We start from the raw sequence: 21,092 nt of genomic DNA on the forward strand, positions 1-21,092 counted from the left end.
TCAATAAGTTCTTTTTGTAAAGGACTTTCAGAATCTGGAAGCTATTCAGAAGAGTAATTTTAATGTCTAGAGGGATACATGTGAAGAATCCTGTTTTAATGTCTCAGCTGCACATCTCTTTCCCAGCAGCATCCTCCTCACTAGCTGGCCAACAACCTGCAGATACGGGGAGGGGGGGGAATTCTGCAGCTCACCGCAACTAGTTCCTACAGAAAACTGGTGAGAAAGTTGCTTACTGCTTACTAGAAATTGACTTAATATTGACCCAAAAGAACACTATTGGATCCCAATTGGATCTGCTATGTTTCCTGAGAGAAACTGATGCTGCTGTGTTCACATACAGGAGGTGCTTTCTCAGCTATGCAAAAACCAAAAAATATCTTATCTTCAGTTTCTCCAACTTTTATATTCAAAAATATAAATTTTATTACCCTTAAAACACACACATGAACAAGGATCCCTATCAAGGCAAAGCAGCTGTTATACTTCTGCAAGTTACATTAACTGTACACAAGCCTCTACAGTATTTCACACATATTTAAAGGAGACATTTTTAAATTTTATGGGTTCATCTGTTCTGAAGGGTATTTCAGTACATAAGTACCACAGGCATAACATAAAAGCTCAACATAAATATGAATCCAGAAGACCTTTTAATTAATATTTCAATTACTGACTTTTCATTAAGAAAACCCAACCTCTTGGTTTTACTTTATTTTCCCAACAAAACCTCCAGTGCTGTGATGCATTATTTTCCTGAAATCTTTTATGCTATTTTTACTGGAAAATGACCAAACAGAGTGAGTGTTGGAAAAGCTCTTTTTACTGGCTTATCACAAATTCCAGTAATTCTTCTAGAAGTTTACAGGGGGGAAATGTTCTTCCAGAAGTAAATGAAGCAGATAAAAAGAAAAAACTGAATTGTTCGGAAAATATATTCTCTGTATTCAGAATAGCTAAGGTTTTTTGACCAGGCTTCACTAGCAGTAGCTGTAATGGAAAGACCATGAGACAACAGACCAGTGCTACCAATAACAGAAGCTCCACATAACTGGGCATTTTCTCTTAAATCCTGTTGTTCAACTTTTATCCACTTTACAGCTTCTATCACCAAGACTGAAATATTGTCAATTTGAGTTACAGATCCTGTGCTGAAATGATACAGAATATTTCCAGTAACTATTACCAAGAAAGTCATTATGGCTAACTCTGCATTTAATGTGACTACTTACTTACATTGCCATAGAAACCAGAGACTCCCAACTTGAAACTGTCATGCTAGTTGCTGTAACAAAAAGGCAGTTCCTCTCACCAAAAGGTTTCAGACTTTATGCGCGAGACAACAGGCAGACATAGCAAACCCACACGGAAAGAGAAATCAGAAATACCAGGAAAAAAAAAAAAAGTCAATCTAATGAAAAGGAGTCACAGCACACCACCTCATATTGTCAAGTGCAGAGCAGGCACCTCCACAGCTCTCAGCTTCAAGGAGAGTGCTGCAAAAGAACAGTGTAGTGGCTGCGTGGGAAATTTGGGGGATAATTACGCTTTACCTAAGCAAAACACATGATAGCTTAAATTGAAAAGGTGTTCACCTCCTGCCCCAACCCACCACAGGAGCTCAGCCGCTGCTGCCTTCCTCGCTCCACAAGGACTGCTCTTCAGTGATGGGAGCACCAAGGTCCTCTATCAGCTTATTAACTCTGCGACAGGACTCTGAAACACTTTGAAATATCAAATGCTGTTCCTATCCAAGGACAGAGAATTAAAATATAATGGGATTAATCCTTGTTTATACTAACGTACCACTTTGGAAGCCTAAGAGGGGCTTACGTGACATTTATTAATGCAGATTTAGCACAAAGAAGGACTTAGTAAGGAAATAACAGAAACTAAGACAGCCATTTCATTTCATACCAGTTAAAGAACCAGCCACGTGAATGCAACACATTAGAAACTATTCAGTATAACTCATACAGGGTACAAATAGGACCATTCCACAGTTGTCAATCTGAGTTTAAAATCAAGCAAACAAAAAAATGTGTGTGTTGTAAGAACTTACATGTGAAACGGATGTCCTGGAATGAGACTGATGCCCTAATTTTGTTTCCTTTCAGCTTCTGTAGCACAAGTTAGGTGTGGCTTTATGGAATGGATATATTTTATCAGAAATATGCAGATTAATTCATGATTGCCAAGAAGGAAACAAAGCTGGAAGAATTTTTATTTTATTTAAAAAAAACAACCCACCATAAAATGTGCAATTTAACAAATCATATTCCACATTTCATTTTGACAAATGCAAGGACAATGTGAGATATGAAGATACCGAGATTAAATAGGTAAGTAATAAAAGGTGACTTGTACCAGTTTCCAGGAAGGATTTCCACTCTGGAATACTAATGTTACATTAACACAGCCACACAATTTACTAGCTAGTATACAGTGTAGAAAATTATGCTCGTTATATTCCTACTATTATTTTCCAGTTGTTGTGCTATTCATAGCAAATCCATCAGCACTACTCATAACTATAAAATCTCTTTCTAGGTTTTTTTCTTCTTTTTTTTTCTGCATACTGAGGACAAAATATTTCTTCTGTTCTGAGTTTTTCAAAACAAACCAACAAACTCGCTATAACTCTGCAGACAGTGAGTGATCTCAGTTTTGTGCTCGGTGTCTGACCTAACAGACTTCGGAAGGAAAACCCTGGCTCCCAGTGTGATAATCTGGGGACTCTGTGAACAATCTGATCATTCTGGACAATTCAGTGAAATGACTGCCATCGATGGCTATAGAGACTACCATATGTTGTCAAGGCTGTGTCATGTATCTCCCAGACCAGGGACAATGGGAGATTGTTATACCAGGCTTGCTCCCATCAGAACAGGAACGATCTGGAATCATGGAATGCTAAAATTCTGGGTCAAAAAAAGTTTCTGCATCCTTTCTGAAGTAAATTCAACATAGAGGGTAGAAATATCTTACTGGCAGAATAAACTAGTTGACACTAATGCCAGACCTGAAAGACACACTACTGGAAAGGGTCAAGGTGAATTCCAGGGACACAGGAGGGCCTGAACAAAGATGCTTCAGTAGCAGAAAAGCTGTGGAGCAGGCAAGAAAGGAGGACACTGGTGTCAGTTAAGGTTCCATGGTTTGTAAGAAAGAAAAGGTATACGCGGGGAGCTCCTTCACCGATCTGAACCAAGGATGATTCAAGAGACTTAGAAAAATGTGATACAGAAATGTAAGGAGGCATTATTTCACCTACAGCGTTTTTTCTGGCAGTGGACATAGCCACTCTGTTTTGTCCGCAAACCATAACACACATGCATGCTCGGGTTTTTCTTCCATTTTCACATGGTCTTGAGCACCTGAACTGTAACCCTCGCTTCCCAAGGTCGGAGGTCTGAAAAGAAAGGTGCAGAAGTTACTTAAGTGTTTGTGGGACAGCACTACTTCTGAAGGTCAATGTCACCACAACTGTTTTGGTACCAGAGATGGGGGGGATGCAGACAGTGAACCAAGGAGGTGAAGGTGCCACCTCAGCAGCAAGGGACCCGGCTTGCAGTTCTGGTGTGATGGCAACTAAACACTACCGGGTAAAATCTCCATTTTTGTAGGACTGTCACACACATACAAAAGCCATCCTACACAAATATGTGTCATCCAACACAAATATGCATTCCTCCCCCGTTTCTCAGGGGGCACCATTGTTTCGCCCTACTTTGGTGAGAACCTGGGACAGAAATATAGATGCATTAAGAACAACTCGTGATGTCAGCTCAAGGAGAAGGAGTACCATTTTTTCATTGGAATGAGTCAGTTGTGGGTATTTTAGAGGGTCGGTTTTAGCCCAGCATGAGATATCAACATATTCTGAGGAACTAAGACGTAGTAAATGCATGTTCCCTGTGCTGGAGAATCTCCTCAGGGCTGTACAGTCTCTCTTGAATATGACAGAACGTATGTTTTCTAAACCAAAAAGATATTTTAGTTTAATAATCTCTGAATATTTTTTCCTGGGGCTTTCTCTCCCACATTTTACTTTCTTCATTCTGTTCCCTGTCTTACTTTCCTTCGTCTTGAGGTCACACATTGTGGAAATAATCAGAGACATTCAGGAGAAATGTCTGAAGCCGATAAGCAGAGTGAAACAGCATTATTCATATAGTACTAATCATAACCTATATACGAATGAGAAGACACCTGGAAGTGCTGTGTTGACAGCAACGTACCTTTTGATTAAGCTGTCTGGATCCTAGCAATCTGCATGTCCTGACTGAGAGTTCAAGAAGAATGCATTTCTGGTTCATTTACACTCTGGAAACAGGGTAAATACCTGGCAGATATAAACAAACTGCAGCCTTCTGTCAACTAAGCTTCTAGTGAAGAGTCCAAATTACGGATAGGAGGTTTGAATAAATTGGAATTTTTAAGCTAATGTTAAAAGAACATTCAAAGCATAAGTACTGTTTAGAGATTACCAATTATCAATGAGAATTTTTGTCCAGTTTAGGAACGCTGGATAAAGTTCCTTTTTGTTCAAGCCCTTCGCTCTCTTCCTTTGCTCTTGCTTCTGTCTGCTGTTCCACTGTGGTAGCTTCAGCCTACAGTGAGAAAGCTATACAAATGGCAAGCAAAACTATTACGCTTTCATACGGGGTAGATTTCCATGCGGTTGAAAGCAAGCTGATTTGTAATAAATTAGATGTGCTGAAGAGATACTGTTGGGATCACAGCCCCTGCGATTTTAGAAAATTCAGTTAAGGCCAGCATTGCAATGACATTCAGCAACCAAAACCAAAGATGGTCACTTTGCTACTGAAATCAATACCTTCAAACTCTGCACGATAGACTGCACCTGCTTGGGTAGGCATCTAGTCAATCTTATTCCAAAGTTTATGATGATTTTATTTGCTACTGCAGAATATGGTGCCATTGCTTGGCCATGAGAGTGAATGAGTTCATTGTAAATATCTCATATATATGCATCGGAACTTGTATGAAAAATATTCCAGATTAGTACTGTAGCCCATTAACATAATTATATATTATATTACTGTGTAGCAATACTACACAAATTCTTACACACTCTCAACCTACAGATAAAAAGTCCTACACATAGCTCTCTGAAAAAAAAATAATAGATACCGATGTATTTGTATACTCATATATTTATAAACACATATTATACACATGGAAGAAAAAAAAATTGCTTCCAGAATGCTAACGCAGTCAAGCAATAGCACTATGTTCTTCGACCCTTGCCTTGACGGTCTCCAGCAAGAAATGTTTCCTTTTTTTTTGTTTATTTGTTTATAACACTACGAGGAAGAGAAGAACAAGAAACATCTGCTTCTACAACTTCTGCAGCGCTTTCCTCTCCATCACCCTTTCTAAATCACAGTTATGACCACCTCCTCACATAAATCCCTTCTGAAGGAGCACTTTTTCCATGTATACACCACTCCTCGTATACAAAAAATGTAGATGAATAATTTATCAACTCTTTAATGTCATGAAAGGAGCTCCTCATCTATAAGGAGCAAGGAGAAGATCACGAACGCTGAAAGCAAAAGCTCAGAATCCATATCTTTCATGAAATGCTGAATTAATGCAGGTGAGGTTATAGGATGCATAAAATAAGTCAGATGCAATTTTACCCCCTCATACCAGTACTTTCCTTTAATGTCAACAGTATCAACAGATGGACAAGTATTAGTGCGAGATGAACTTTACCATATGTGACTCAACAGAACTAAGCAGAGCACTCTCAATTATTTCATTTCTTCAAGGAAATGATGCACTAACAAAGTCATGGCCCCATCCTTTAATGACACATTTGTAATTCTCGGAGAAGGAAAAAGACTGATGAATATAATTCTACTGCCAGTGAACACACAGAGTTCCTGACATGAAACACCACAATCTCACTGGAGAAGAATAAATCACTGGCTACATGAGTCAGAAGTCAGCTTCAGTGGTCTTTAAATTAAGATGGACAACCATAAGGATGACCTAAAGTAATGGTAAAAAGAGAATTCTGAATTTAATTTCTAGAGTTAGTAAAATCCTAAGGAGCACAAGTTAGGAAAAAGAAGTAAGTCTGAAGTTCAGTTTATTTTCAAAGATTATCTTTGTATTATATTCCAGAAGTGCAACCATGCAGGTTTTCTAAGTTCTTTGGGTTTGGTTTTTGCAAGGCATCTGTGAATTATTTTATTTTTGGGGGAAAATCATGCAGCTTTCTATTGTAAAATATTGTTCTTTATATTAGTGAAGAAAATTCTATCCAACATTCACATCTTGGAAGATAGTATATATTGATACCAGGAAGAAAAAACACAAAAAGACAATCTGTATGCACAGAGTACTTTAATGAACATAGAAGAGAATTATTGATTAATTTGAATAACCAAAGAAATTTCTTAAAAACATAACTATACATAGGAAAATGTGTGTGGAAAAGTCCGTAGGAAAATAGTAACATTTTAACCAACTGAGACGGTATTTACATGTGCAGGGCAAAACTTTGGAAAACCAAAATATTCCTGTACTTCGCTGTCAAAAGGCAGACTTTTAAAGGAAAAAAAAAAAAAAGTTAAGTGCTATCCAGGTTTTAATTGCAAAATTCATGGTTTAACTCATTAAGAAAACAAACAAACAAACAAACAAACAAAACCCCAAAACGCTACAAGGCTACTAAATCCCTAAGCCACAAATCACTGGGTGCTGGGACAGTCCTATCCTGTCCCTTTACTCTTCACTGTGAAATCGCTGTCACCGCTACCAGAAATAGGATGTGGAGGATGTGGACCTGCCCAAATGGCCACTGTTGTACCCAACCTAATGAGGGTCCAGATCTTCTGACTGGGAAAGCACTTGCAAATATGCCCAAGTCCATCTACAGTCAGCAAAACATTTCAGCATGTGCTCACTGTTAAGTAAACGATTAGACTGAGAAAGTGAAACTGGTTTTAAGTCCCTGCTTACATTATGTGTACTAAATGTCTTTTTGCATAAGGAGCTAAAGCATTATGGGCTGAACCTTAAAGTCTGGTGATTTAGTCAAATCAGAGACTTCGGAAAGTGTCAACATAAAGTACCAATGTTATCCAGTTCAACTACTAGTTTCATACAGTCATACAACTAAATACTTCTAAAAGTAAATTAAACTGCTCAGTTAGCCAGATCACCTGGTTACTCGGTATGTCCAAACCATTTTCCTTGAGAAAGAGATGTGTCAGGCAGCAGCTCCAGGACAAAATCTGCTGCAATGCTCCTGAGTTCTGAAATCCATGTTTTCAGACCAACCGTTGGGATTCTGGTGAGCACATCCGTGGAAGTTTATAACTCCATGCAAAGAATAAAGATCCTGGTTTATACAGTACAACTGAGTGGGCTGTTCCTGCAACCCTTCAAACTAAAACCAAAGCTGTATCGGAGGCTGTGCACGTCATGGACCTGTGTCGCCTACTGATGGGAATTACTGGAGAAAGATGCTATGGATCTGAGACAGCAGTGAAGAACAGAGAGTGGAACTGGAGAAAGCATTGCTCCTCACATGACTCTTCCCCGTGTGATTACTTATCCAAATTAGGATGCCTTTCCTTAACACATCGCTACTTTTACAACTATGCATCTGTGCATCTGTGGGAAGAAGATAGTACTTAATCTAAAATGTTCTGCATGTAAAAACAATCACATTTGAAATTCAGAAGTATTTCTTTGAGAAACAGTAAGGCTCTTCTCTTCACCAGAGTGCGTAGAAGGTCAGAATGCGTAACGTTTGCAAAATATGCCCGACTAATTTGACTGCTGTACAAAATTCTCCCATTGAAAGTGTATATATTCAAAAAAGCATAGGACTTTACAGAGGAAATCCTGTCTTCTTCATTCGATGTCAAGGACAGCTTTGCCATTGACTTCATCTGGGCCAAGATTTCGCCCCATGTATTTTAAGAGAATCTCTGTGATTCTGGCAACAGTAGTACAATAAGTGGCTCGCAAAAAAAAACTAACAAAAAAACCCAAACAGGAAATAGTCTCCAAGGAATACTTCTCTGAGAACTCTTAACAATTAGGATTAAAAAATAATAATGATTCTTACAATCTTGTCTCCCCATGCAAAACCAGGCAATAATTTCCTGCATTAAAACCTTATTTACTGGGTGTCGTATTTAGGAGAGTTCTATGTCGGATCATATCGTGGAACTGCTAAATAGTTTCTCATGATGTTTACTCCTCTTGATTATATACAGCAACTCCTACGTTATATGACTGTTTTTTTCTAAGTTAATATTTTTAGCTCAAGATGTTCAGCTCATATAAAACAGCAATATTCCATTCGACTTTTTTTAAAGAAGTATTTCACCTTGTAATGTGATAAAAGATGAAGTATTTCATTATTTCGAGGAGGGGGGTGTTTAATCAAACACAATGTAATGAAAAATCATGAAAGCACCTTTATTTATCCGTACTTCAAACCAGCTAAAACCAATTCCTGTAAACTGAATTAGCCGTTCCCTGATTTCGTCTACAAGTGAATTGTCATTGCTGAATTATGAAAACTTTCAAACAAGAGAAATACTCACAGTCTCTTAAGCATCACATTATAAATAGTCGTGTCCTACCTCCACATTTCTCCCTCTGACTTCATTCCTAGGCAGCACTGAAGAAGCAGCTACAGTCACATGGTGCATTCAAGGTCATGCTATTCTAATTTACAGAGATATCATTGATAAATTATGCAGAAACAACGATAATGTAGTCATTAACCTTGTTCCAGCACACTAAAGGTGTTTTATAATTAAAAGGAGAACAAAAGTTACAAACACATGTAAAGATTTTATTGCCATACTTTTTCTCTCCTACACACTGCTGCAAACTACTGTTGGGGAATAGTAATTTGTTACTGTGAGTGACGTAGATGCCTGCTGTCTGCGCTTTGTAACCGGGGGGGTTACAAATACACATTGGTCTGACTTACACTGGAGGAGGTAAAAACACGAACCATTGACCTTTATTTAAAAAAAAAAAATGGGAAGTTGGATCCAGAAGGCCTCTCCCTTTGGCGAAGTAAAGGATGCTGGAGCACAAGAAAGATCATTCCAGCCAGGAAGTCTCTCTCAGTCCAAGAATCTATGCAGAACTGTCACTTCCAAGCACGCAGTCATCTGGCCAGTGCTTTGAGGACTCGCATCAAAAGTGTAGTGTGCTAACATACAGAAGTGAAACTCCTCAGAGATATATAGATATATATAAAAACTAGGCGGAATTTAGAATTCATCCTCTATGTCTCATTCAAGGAACTTGCAGTAATCCACAGACTAAAAGCCTGACTAATGTCCCTAATTCATGTATGACAGATATCTTTATTGAGGGTGCACACATTAATGAATCACTGGTGCTTGCTTTGACTTAAAGAAAAATACTAGAAAAACAGTGAAGAGGTGGGACAGAGACTGTTTCACATAGTAAATTAACGTAACCTTAAATTGGCATTACTGTAAAGCAGCTATAGGATTTCTGCAAAGAAAAAAGTAAGAATTTAAATAACTTGACAGACAGTATCTTCTTGATATTGACCCTTATCTTCTTAACACTTCCACTGATGCTTCTATTTGAATCCCGTCACAGTAAGACCACTGACACTATAATTATTGATAAAAAGAGGAAACTACACAGCAGGTTTCCTGGAGTCCAGGTGCCCAGAGATGACACTACACTGCAAGACAGAATCCATTATACTCCTTTCTAATCTTCACTTATCACATAAACTATTGTGTCTCCCTGCATTGCATGACTATCAAGATATGATCTACAACATATTGCACAACTTACCCAAAAGGACAAAAAGAAAAATCCCAGATCATATCTTTATTTAGAGGTTTGACCTTATGTAGATAGCTGAATACATCATAAAGCACATGCTGAAGGCCTGAATGAAAGTCAAATTCTTTCTACTGATTCTGTCGTGTTTGGATAAACTTATAATGGGCATCTCTTTCAAGCATTCAGAAGTATCGCAAATGCCACTTTAAACAATAAACCGCTGATTACAATGAGGAAGTTCAATGATAAAATTTTACCAAATGTCAGAGGAACTCTCCTCTATGTCCTCTGAGCAAAGGCTGCCGGCTACAGTTGCAGAGCACGAACGTCTCTGATGCACGCCACCAAAAACCATCCCACTGCAGAAATCCCCAAGTTTTCGATGCTTGAGCTTACAGCCCGGCTGAAACGCGTACTTTAGTGAAACGCGTCCAGATGCTGCGCCATCCATGTCCAAGGAGCACCTACGGACTCGGCTCCCAGAGCAGCTCACAGCTCCTGGGCTTCAGAAATGCTGCTGGGGCAGCAGAAACCTCCTCCCAAGCGTTCAGCTGCAGATAGCCCAGCTCAGCATAGTTTAAAAGAGGACAGAAACAAACACATGAACAGCGTCTGTGGCGTCTCTATTGACTTTTCTAGAAATGCATTAACCTATTACCATACTTCAGAAATAAGTAAGAGAAACAGAGGAGAGGCGAAAGTAGACCGTTCTCTCCCGAAAGTTTCTTCCTGCCTCTCCCTCCCACTTTTCCCGAGCTCCCCGTTCCCTAGGATTAGGCGATCGTTTTCACCAGGGATCAAATGAATGACTTTTCCGCTAATGACACTTAAGAGATGCTCAAGCCGCCCTTAATGCCACCAGGGACCCGGCGCCCAGCTCCCCCACGCCTTGTCCCCAAGCAGAGGCAAGGGCAAGCCCCGCTCCCCGCCCGCTCCCCCGGCCCCAGCGGCCGGTCCAGCGGCCGGTCCCGGTGCCGGGGGGGGCGGGCGGCGGATGGGGACGGGGCGGGGGGGAGGTGATGCTGCCGCCCCGCCGCCCCCTCCCGCGGCATGGCGAAGCGCTGTCACTGACGCACATTTAATTCGCCCGGCTGCGGGCACGGCGCCGCGCCGCTCGCATCCTCCTCCCCCCCCCCGCCCCCGCTCCGGCGGGGAGGGGGGCGGCTCCGGCGGGGAATTCGGGGGGAAAGTCAAACTGCAGCAACAAAGTTGCTCCCCCCAAGACCTGCCCCGGCTCCCTGGGGGTGCGGTGGGAAGTCGGGGGGGGGGGGGGGGGGCGGTCCCCGCCTTACCTTGCTTGACGCACTTGAGCCGGATGGGGTCCTTGCAGTGCTTGATCACGGCCAGCACATCCCTGATGGTGAGCCCGGCCACGGGGGTCTCGTTCACCTCCAGCAGCAGCTCCTCCGGCACTAACTTGCTGCCGCCCTCATAGGCCACCTTGCCGGGCTTCACCTCCCCCAGGTAGGGGAACTGCCCGTTCTCGGCGCCCCCCTTCAGCTCGAAGCCCAGCTGCCCCTCCGGGTTCCTCACGATCACGATCTCGTGGACTCGGCTCGTCCAGTGGCTTTTCTTCTTCAAGCCCTTGGACATTGCCGTGGGGATGCTCTGCCCGACTCCCTCCCTGGATTCCGTCCTTCTTCCCTTCCCTTCCCTCCCTCCCTCCTCTTCACCCCCGCCCCCGCCGCCTCCCCGGGGCAGCCGGGGCTCCTCCGGGGCAGGCTCGGGGCGGGCGAGGAGCCGTCAGCGGGAGGGGGGGCGCGGCGGCCCCGCGGGGCTGGGAGCTGGCTCGGGGAGCGCCTCTCTGCCCTCTCCCTCCGGCTCTAGCTGATATCCATCGCAGCCGCGGCGGCCGGGACCCTGCCTCTGCCTGGATGTACTAGTTGTAGAGAAACTGGCAGCGGGGAGGGAGGGAGAGAGGGAGGGAGGGGACGGCCGCGGGGAGGAGGAGGAGGAGGGATGTCGGTGGGGAACGAGGCGGGCGCTGCCTCGCCGCTCCCGCCTCGCCTGACCCGGTAGTGAAGGCCGAGATGGAGGCTGCCTGGCACGGCCGGCAGAAGGCGGAGAGCGGCCCGGGCGGGGCGGCGCGGGGGGGGGGACGGCACCCGGCGGGGAGACCGGCCCCCGCCGCCCGGCCCCGGTCCAGAGCGGGGGGGTGAGCCGCCCCTGGCTGCCTCACCCGGCCGGCCTCCCCCTCCGCCGGGGCGGGCCGAGCTCCCTCCGCGCTGCACCGCAGCGTCCCGAGCGGCGTGCGGGAGCTGGGGCAGGCGGGGATGCTGCGGTCCAGGTGCCGCTGCCGGCGGGGAGGGACCCGGCCGCCGAGTTGGTGGGCAGAAGGACGAAAGGCCGCCCTTTGCATCCAGGGTCTCGGCGTGACGAACCTTCCCCGGGGGGCTTCCCTCCCTTCCGAGGTCTCGCGCCTCAGTTGATTGAGTTGAACGTGGGGGTAATTTTTAGCGCCGGTTTTCGCGGCCACAGGAGACAGGAGCTAAAAACTCAGATGGGTGTTGTACCTTTATACCTGAAGAGAGTGTAACGAAGAGGGGGCTGGCAGTTTGTTCTGTAAAAGATGTTCGCTGCCCTCACTCAGGTTGCCGCCCGCTCTTTGGGCTTAAACCCCACATGACCTTCGCGTCCCAAGACCGGCATTTCCAACCTCCAGAGCATCACTCTGGGGTGCCCTTTGTTCAGCAGGTGATACTGTAACCCGCTCCTCCTGTGGGCTCGCCTTTAATTAGTTCTGTCATATGCCTAACACGTGTGCGAGCGGTGGTGTGTAGCAGTTGGCATGGCTTTCTGAGATGCTTGCCTTGCCTAAAAAAATAGTTTCCATCTGAAGGGGAGATTGACAAAATGCAGGCAGAGCAACTTCCTGACTTTAAGAAGCGTAGTTTTTGTGCCTGGAGGCTGCAGGAGAGTGGGATACGTGAAGGCAGGGGTCTGCAGGCTGGGTGCCGAATGGGGGAAGGCGGGAGAAATGTAGCGTGTGTTACCACACGTGATTTAAAGCTGGTCAGATATTTTTAAAATTTCAATTAAAGTCACTCCGCAATGAAATTTTTCACAAATTGTATTGCTGTTTTCCCTCTAGGTTCCTATGGAAACAGGCCTTTATGCGATCATGCTTGGCTGTGTCTCCTTCTCCAATAACTTTTGAAGCTGTTGGGCAGTTTTGCCCAAATCTATCTCAAATATAATTAAGATATTTCATGAAAATAGGCAGCTGGGTAGGGCTGAGAGATCCTGTAAATGTCCCAAAGGCTGTAACATGAACTTGCCTCTTATTAAACGGTGATTCACATGGTTGAGAGACCATATAAATGTCTTGGTAATGAGAAAAGTTTCAATTACAGCTCATTATCAGCCTTGGTATAAGTCTGTGGGAAACCAGGGTTCTTCAGTTCATGTTCTCCCAGAATTACTCATTTAACGTCCTTGTGCACTCGAGGTGGAATGGGCACATGCAGGGGGGAGGAAGAAAGCAACGAGAAATTACTAAAGTCTGTGTCCTGCGAGTCATTTCACCTGCTTCGCTGCGTGGTTTTGGCCAGTGTGGCCAGTGTGTGGCCCTCTGGATGTGAGGGGCTTCACAAAAGTGGGATTAAACAATAATAAAAAAAAAAAACACCAAGACCCCACAAAACTGGAAATGAGACATCCATAAGCACGGAGGGAATGAAGATGGGAGGGGAACCGCAAAGGTACTTTGACTGGAAGGTACTAAGAGGTTTTCACTGGTGGGGCAAGGATTACAGTAAAGGTCTCTTTTTCCAAAGACCATCAGGAGTGTCTTGCTGCCACTAGGAGCAGGGTCTCTGGTCTGGACAGAAATGGGCTAAGGCACTTGGAAAGAGAGCAAGAGAGTCAGTGGGTTCGTTTCTCTCTCTAGCCCTGCCCTTGCCCTTTTATAGAATCACAGAAGTGCCTAGGTTGGAAGGGACCCTTCAGATCATCAAGTCCAACCATCAACCTAACTCTGACAAAAACCATCACTAAACCGTATCTCTAAGCACTATGTCTACACGTTTTTTAAACACCTCCAGGGATGGTGAATCCACCACCTCCCTGGGCAGCCTGTTCCAATGCTTGATAACCCTTTCAGTGTAAAAATTTTTCCTAATATCCAATCTAAATCTCCCCTGGTGCAACTTGAGGCCATTTCCTCTTGTCCTACCGCCTGTTACTTGGGAGAAGAGACCAACCCCCACCTCTCTACAACCTCCTTTCAGGTAGTTGTAGAGAGCGATAAGGTCTCCCCTCAGTCTCCTTTTCTCCAGACTGAACAACTCCAGCTCCCTCAGCCGCTCCTCATAAGATTTATTCTCCAGATGCCTCACCAGCTTTGCTGTCCTTCTCTGGACACGCTCCAGCACCTCAATGTCTTTTTTGTGGTGAGGGGCCCAAAACTGGACACAGTACTCGAGGTGGGGCCTCACCAATGCCGAGTTCAGGGGGACGATCACTTCCCTAGTCCTACTCACCACACCGCTCCTGATAAAGGCCAGGATGCTGTTGGCCTTCTTGGCCACCTGGGCACACCGCTGGCTCATATTCAGCGAGCAGTTGACCAACACCCCCAGGTCCTTTTCCACCAGGCAGCTCTCCAGCCACTCTACCCCAAGCCTGTAGCGCTGCATGGGGTTGTTGTGACCCAAGTGCAGGACCTGGCACTTGGCCTTGTTGCACCTCGTACCATTGGCCTCGGCCCATCCATCCAGCCTGTCCAGATCCCTCTGCAGAGCCTTCAGACCCTCAGACAGATCAACATTCCCACCTAACTTACTGTCATCTGCAAATTTACTGAGGGTGCACTCAATCCCCTCATCCAGATCATTGATAAAGATATTTTAGTTCAAAAGTCAGTAGGAAAAGAATGTCTAAAAAGAGGAACTACAAGACATAACATCTTGTCATCCTTCAGTTTCCCAAATGTTTCTGCAGTCACTTCTTTGCTGAGGCCTCTGCTCTACTAAAGCCTACTCTGCTGAAGGGGTCACTGTTTCTTAATATAGTTTGTAGTCATTCTGCTAGTATAGTATTGAAATTGTTGATTTGTCTGATAATTAAAAGTCAGTTTCTAAATAACTTCATGTTCACCACAATATATGTACAACACTAAGCTACTGGTTTATGGTCTCGGGCTCTAGGGTAGTAAGGACACTGATGGAAATGCATAGTTTGCTTTCGTCTTCTATTTGAAAATATATGGCGAGGAAACCAAACCTTATATAAAGTCCTTTTGTAGCAGTTAGTTATACTCTTTCAGATAACTTTGTTTCAATTTTATGGCGATAGAGGGGTAGCTGTAAAACAAGATTATCTTGGTCACTGACAGAGCAAGTGTGCCGGCACGTGGCTGAGGGGGCGAATTTGCAGATTTTCCGCCTGGCCCCTGACTTTGTGACTTGCCAAGATCTTTCTGTTAGTCCCTTCCATCGGGTTTCATCCCAGGAGGGCATGCACTGGTCCTGAGCGTGAATGTATGGGCATCGAGCGCGAGGGATTTCCTATGGGGAGAAGTAACAACAGCACGTAATGAAACACGTTCACCAAACACAACACAAATGCCTTTTATTATTCCTTTAAATCTGGTACACAGGAACCAGTAAGTCACTGTACTTTTGGGAGTAAAGTTGAGCACATGAGTAAGCTGAAGTGTGAGACTTCGGTAAATAAATGTATTTTGTAGCTGGAAAGTAATCCTTCCTATGGTAACACTACAGATTCAGTACAAAAGTAACTGAATTCTGTCTGTATTTTTAGTATGCAACATTTTTGGATAAGTGAATTCCTCAAGTGGAAAATGATGTATTGCACGTGCCATAGGGCAAAAAAAGGAAAATACATCCATTATCTACTATTATTTATGCAGGAATGGAGTTCTCTACCTTGTAATTGTGTTTGTAACATGGGACTTGAACTCAGAAGACATTAAATTTCCATCTTCAGCTCATGCTTCCTGTGTGACTGGGTGCCGACTACGTGACATTGCCAACTCTTATTTTTTCCCTTTTAGTATGGGCATAATCCCTCTTTTCTCTCACAGTTTTCTATTTAGATGTCCACTACCTGACAGCCTTATTCTTAAGTGAGGCTTCTCAATGCTACAACCACATATGTCCACCACAGGACGTATGTCCATCTAGGAGTTGGGCAGAATCGTGATGTTTAAATCCAAATTCACAAAATTTTTGCCTATGTCTTTAGTTGCCTGAGAAGATTGTACTAGTTAATATTCCCACCAGGAGAGCTCCAGTGTCTTAGCTGTTTTCACTGTCTTCTGCTGGGAATTTTAAATGTTGGTCCTTGGGATTCTGAGAAGCTTCTAAGTCCTTTTTTTCTTTGGATAAAAATTCCAAATTCCTACCCTTTGCAGATGCAAATTTCACCAAAAAATCACTAGAAGTTTGTTATGATGTTTACTACTGCCACTCACATCTTTTACGAGCCTAATTTTACTAGTATGAGCCTTATATTATTACTAATATAATATTTTCCAATTTTCTGGATTTTGAGACCTTTTGCTTCAGAAAGGCTAAAACCACAGGCTATTTATCTCAAACCTCTTTTCCCAAGTCCTCCACATTCTGAAAGCTTTGATAAAAAAATACATGTTTTATTTTACTACAAAGCCAAAGAAGGATTTGGTTGGGGTTTTTTTAAGTCTTAGGCCAAAAACCTTCCGTAGTTTTGGCCATCAGTTCTTCAAAATAAACTGTTATTTGATTGTAGTCTTCAAAACTTTGTAAAACATATCTGGTTAGATTGGAAGGTAATGGGAAATACTCAGCTTTCTCAGCCCATTAGAGGATTTCTGCTGTGGCAGTAGCTGTTGCAGAGGGCAAATCTCATTGCTCCGGGATGTAAAGAAAATAGTCTCCATGCCTGTACTGAAAAAATAAATGCTGCCTTTTGTAGTGAAGGACAACTTAATGAGAGGAGTTCATCTAAATAGTATAGTTTACAATGAGTTTATAAGATTGCAGGAGACATTTTGTTCTCTCCTGATCATCTCTGAATTGGTGCTTGTTTTAAATGTGGTCTTTTGCAGTCTCCTTCCTCTCTCTTCTTATCAAACCTCGGTATTACATACTTCCTGTGCTGCTCTTGCTAGCTGCTCGTGACTTGATTAAGGTGAGATGCAGGAAACTTGTTGGAGGTCAAAAATTTCCCCAGGGACAAAGTTCTGGGAGACAGGCTGTCAAAATAAATTTGGTAAGAGATGTTAAAATAAACAAATGGTGGCCTCTTTCCACAGAAATGCGAGTTTAAATTGCGTCCCTGTAAATACCCACACTAGGAGACAGAATAAGACAGAAACAGAACTGCACAGAATACGCTGTCAGAAAATAATCCTTTAAATTTGACCTCACTCTGGAAAGACAGCAAGCCTACAAATATCTGTTCCCACGAATGGAAAGAGAAGCGTGAGGCTCGCACATTGAATTACTGCTGCCGACATCCTCGCAGCACACGGGGCGGTGGTGGCTGGGTTTCCGAAAAATACCAAATGAAGTGGCCAGGTAGCTGCCTGGGTTTGGAATGACAGCTTCTCCACTACCCTGGCACCGGTTTGTGCACTCGCTAGCTTCAATTACCCCGTACCCACCGGTAAGCCTCATTGGATAGCACAAGAGTATTACCACATTGAATGATGTGGATTAGCCTGTAACTTTCACTGAATTTGAATTTCTCGTATCTTCATTTCCCATTATGATATTTATTATTCAATGGTTTATTTCACAATTAAAGTATCTCTAAAAATGAGTTATTGCTCTTATGTGATGATATCTTCGATTAACAAACTACAAAAGACCTATTCCCTGAATTCTTTTTTCCTTGCTGCATTTTCATTTCCCTTGGATTAGACCAAAATGAGGTTTTCCTCTTTCATGTCTCTAATCAGTTTCATTTTACGTTTCCTATGAACTAACAGTGCTGCTGAGATTGATCTCGCAGCGTAGCTGGGAAAGAAGATGAATATTTTATGAACTTATAAAAGATAAAATGAAAGCGTATTATTCTAGGGATGTATTGTTCATGTTCCACGTAAAATTGTGACAGCGTGTCCATTCAGAACCTTATTTGCACATCTCTCTCATCTCTTTGAGAGGAATCACCTTTCCATGTCAAAATTCTTGTGCTTAATGTGATTGTGAAGACTTTTTGTCATGAAAATTAACAAATACTTCTGAAGTTAGAAGTAGCGTATTTTCTCACAGACATCACCATGGAAATTTATAAAAGGTTACATGTTTTGTAGATACGTTTCCATTAAATATTAAAGCATGGCACAGCGAGGAGATTAGAGAAAATGGCTGTAAAATAATACCTGCCCAAACTCACCCAAACGCCTGTCACTGCTCAGAGGCCGAGCACGAGCCAAACCATGTAGGAAAGATTTACACCTCAGTCAATTTAGCACTTCAGTGCAAGTGGTGCCAAAGCACTGAACTGGCCAAATTCTCAACTTTTTTACCTTAGTAAGCCTGAAGCTTTAGAGCGTTTAGTTGGGTGAGGATGATGTCTTATTTCCATTGCTCTGCCAAGCTTTTAAATTCAACGGCTGGCTTGTGCTGTCCCATGGCAGCTGGAGGACCAGCCCCAGCTAGTCTCCACTCCCTGCTGTGGATGCTTTTCACAACTGCAAAAAACATTCAGATTGCTTCCAAAAGCTGGTTGTATTGAAGGATTATCTAGTGATGGATGAGCGTTTAGGTGAAAGTATCATCACACTAAGCTTAGTGGCAAAAATGTTTTTCAATTACCAGGGCTTCATTCCAGAATGATGTATAAATACTCCCCAAACTTGAATGCTAGGGTAAACTGAGAGGCTGATAACCCCTTCTCTCTGCCCTGCACCCAGCGTGTGTGTTTCTCAGATGATGTGACATAAAGGCATTTGCGTACCCTGCATATGCATAGTGTCCTCATAAAAACTCGCCACCGAGCTTTTATTCCATTTTGTTTATATAGTTCTGGAATTGGTTCACACACACTTAAAAGCACATGGTGGGCTTTGCTTTGGAATTGAGATGATTGAAAACAAAAATGCATTCAAGGAGGCTAAATTACAATATTCTGCAGTTTTGGCATTATTCTCAGAATATGGCTTCATGCTCAGTCATGCTACTGGTTGTACATTAGACTCAATAAGAACATTTCTACACAGGTGCTTCCATCAATAATAGCTCACAGAGTAGGACTGGTACTGTATTGCCAGGTCACTAATGCTGAAGGTCTGTTCTTGGATGACTTTTTCAGAAAAAAAGAAGCTTCATCTGTTATAATGACCTAAACCTAATGATTTGAAGACAGAAGGCTCAATCAAGATTTCAATTCAAGATATTTGCTCCTGCAAGTTGTAGGTCAAGTCCACAGTCTCCAGGAATATTTGGGGCTCAACCACGGAACCCTGACTTATCCCACAAAAAGCTCTTAGAGAGGGACTTGCACTGAATTTAAAGAAGTGTGCCCCACTCTCATGAAGCAAGGCAGGCACAATTTAGTTCTTCCTGCAGTCAGTTGAGAGATTTGTGTTGAACACACAGAATATAAAAATAGAAAAAAGGTTTCAAAAGTCAAATTATTCTGATTTTGTCTTTGGAAATGTATTTGCTTGTGCTGGGAGGAAAAGATACTGTACTTTATCATTGCCTTGTTATAAGATAGCTGGGAATGAAAGAAATACTGTGCTTCCTAGACTGGCATAGGTGTTGAATTTTTTATCACTATTCAAAGGGAAAAAGGTTCTTAGTAACTGACTGTGTAGTTAGAAGCGCACCTGAAAAAGAAATGCAGGATGGGCAATTAGATTATTTTGGAAATTTCCTGCAGATTATTTAATTAATCTGAGATACTTCATTCAAGGACAAGCATGTAGGTTTTCTTCTACCTAAATAGCGTCAGAGCTCTCATAACTTCATAACCATGCCATGATGGTACTTTGTTCTCATAAGGATTCTTCATTTGCAAGTCTTGTTCTTTCTTGTCATGTCCAGGGTCTGGGTTGCTATATCTGAAGACAGTAACACTTATTCTTTTGTCCCTTTCAGCTAATGATGTATGAATTTGTACCTCCAATCCACAGCTCTGCTACTGCAACATGATGTTCTTCACTCCATTGTTTTTCACCCTAAAGTTAATAATGAGGTAGTGGAATAAGCATGAACATACCATCAGGTAAATAATGAGACTAATGCCATACATTGAGATTTTAAAATTAGTTTTTTAATAGGGTGGAGAGGAAGAGGGAAAGAACTACTGTCATCAGAAAGAACTTTACAAAGAATCAAATGACCTCCCTAAGACATTGTGATATATATTGATTTGGGATGTGTCTTTTTTTCACTTTAGCCTTCAAACTGAATGATCTCCCAGGCATTTCTTGTAGGACTCCTACTATCACCATGAGCTTTTTGCTATGCAGTTACATCGTAAGAGATGGTTCATGCTCTGAACAGTTTATAAGCCAGATGTCGTAGGTAATATGGGTAAAAGCAGGCAGGATCGCACAGCTCCAAGATCACTTTCTGAGCATATAACAGAAGTTGAGGGTGTTTGTACACTAGAACAGGTTGTGCAGAGAGGCTGGTGAGTCTCTCTTTTCAGGCACTTAAAACCCAACGGGACTCAGCCCTGAACAACCTGCTCTACTTGACCCTGCTCTGAGCATGGGGTTGGACTAGGTGATCTCCAGAGATCCTGTCCAGCCTCAACAATTCAGTGACTCAGTGTGATTGTGTTAGGAGCAAAGTCAACCAGACCTAAGTCTCTGGAGTCTTGTGAGAAAACTGTTCCTCAAACCACATCATCTTTGCCATAAAGTTGTACAAAACCGATATTGTTATGGATGGAGACCAGCTGTGCAGTTATCAGATTGAGTAGTACTTCTTCATACCAATTGTCCCATTGACTTATATATTAAATTGACTTCTGAGCACCTCTTGACCTGACGGTTAAGCTGTTAATATGCAATTCAATTTAAAAATTAATTGGCACTTCTTCCAAACCCAGATTAATATACCGCTTAATTTCCAGACCTAGGAGTCCTGAATGAATTAATAATGTATTAACTGGGTTAATATATCGGCATTTCTGGAGTAGTAAATGGGTGCAACTGGTATTAGTTCAGCAGGTCTTAGGTTGGAACCGATCTCTCCCAGTGATGAGAGAAAATGGCAACTTAAGTCATTTGACAGGATCGTGTCTCTTTTGTGGGTGCTGGAAATAGACTAAAATGTTGCATCATG

The 21,092-nt window shown here is 42.7% G+C and overlaps 1 protein-coding gene across 9 annotated transcripts in view; it reads right to left on the bottom strand.

The window, feature by feature from the left end:
* MAGI2 (membrane associated guanylate kinase, WW and PDZ domain containing 2) overlaps positions 1-11,734 on the bottom strand; it is a 755,492-nt gene extending 743,758 nt beyond the window's left edge. For 8 of the 9 annotated variants that reach the window (XM_063323526.1, XM_063323523.1, XM_063323524.1 and 5 more), the window contains exon 1: positions 11,133-11,733. In XM_063323526.1, coding sequence (XP_063179596.1) covers positions 11,133-11,433 — 301 coding nt within the window. In that variant the 5' untranslated portion in view covers positions 11,434-11,733. Of the gene's footprint in view, positions 1-11,132 lie in introns of all 9 variants that reach the window. The other variant, XM_063323528.1, reaches the window with a different exon arrangement.
* Between the last annotated feature and the right edge of the window lie 9,358 nt (positions 11,735-21,092).

This window comes from Chroicocephalus ridibundus, chromosome 1, assembly GCF_963924245.1.
Source record: "Chroicocephalus ridibundus chromosome 1, bChrRid1.1, whole genome shotgun sequence".
Lineage (NCBI taxonomy): Eukaryota > Metazoa > Chordata > Aves > Charadriiformes > Laridae > Chroicocephalus > Chroicocephalus ridibundus.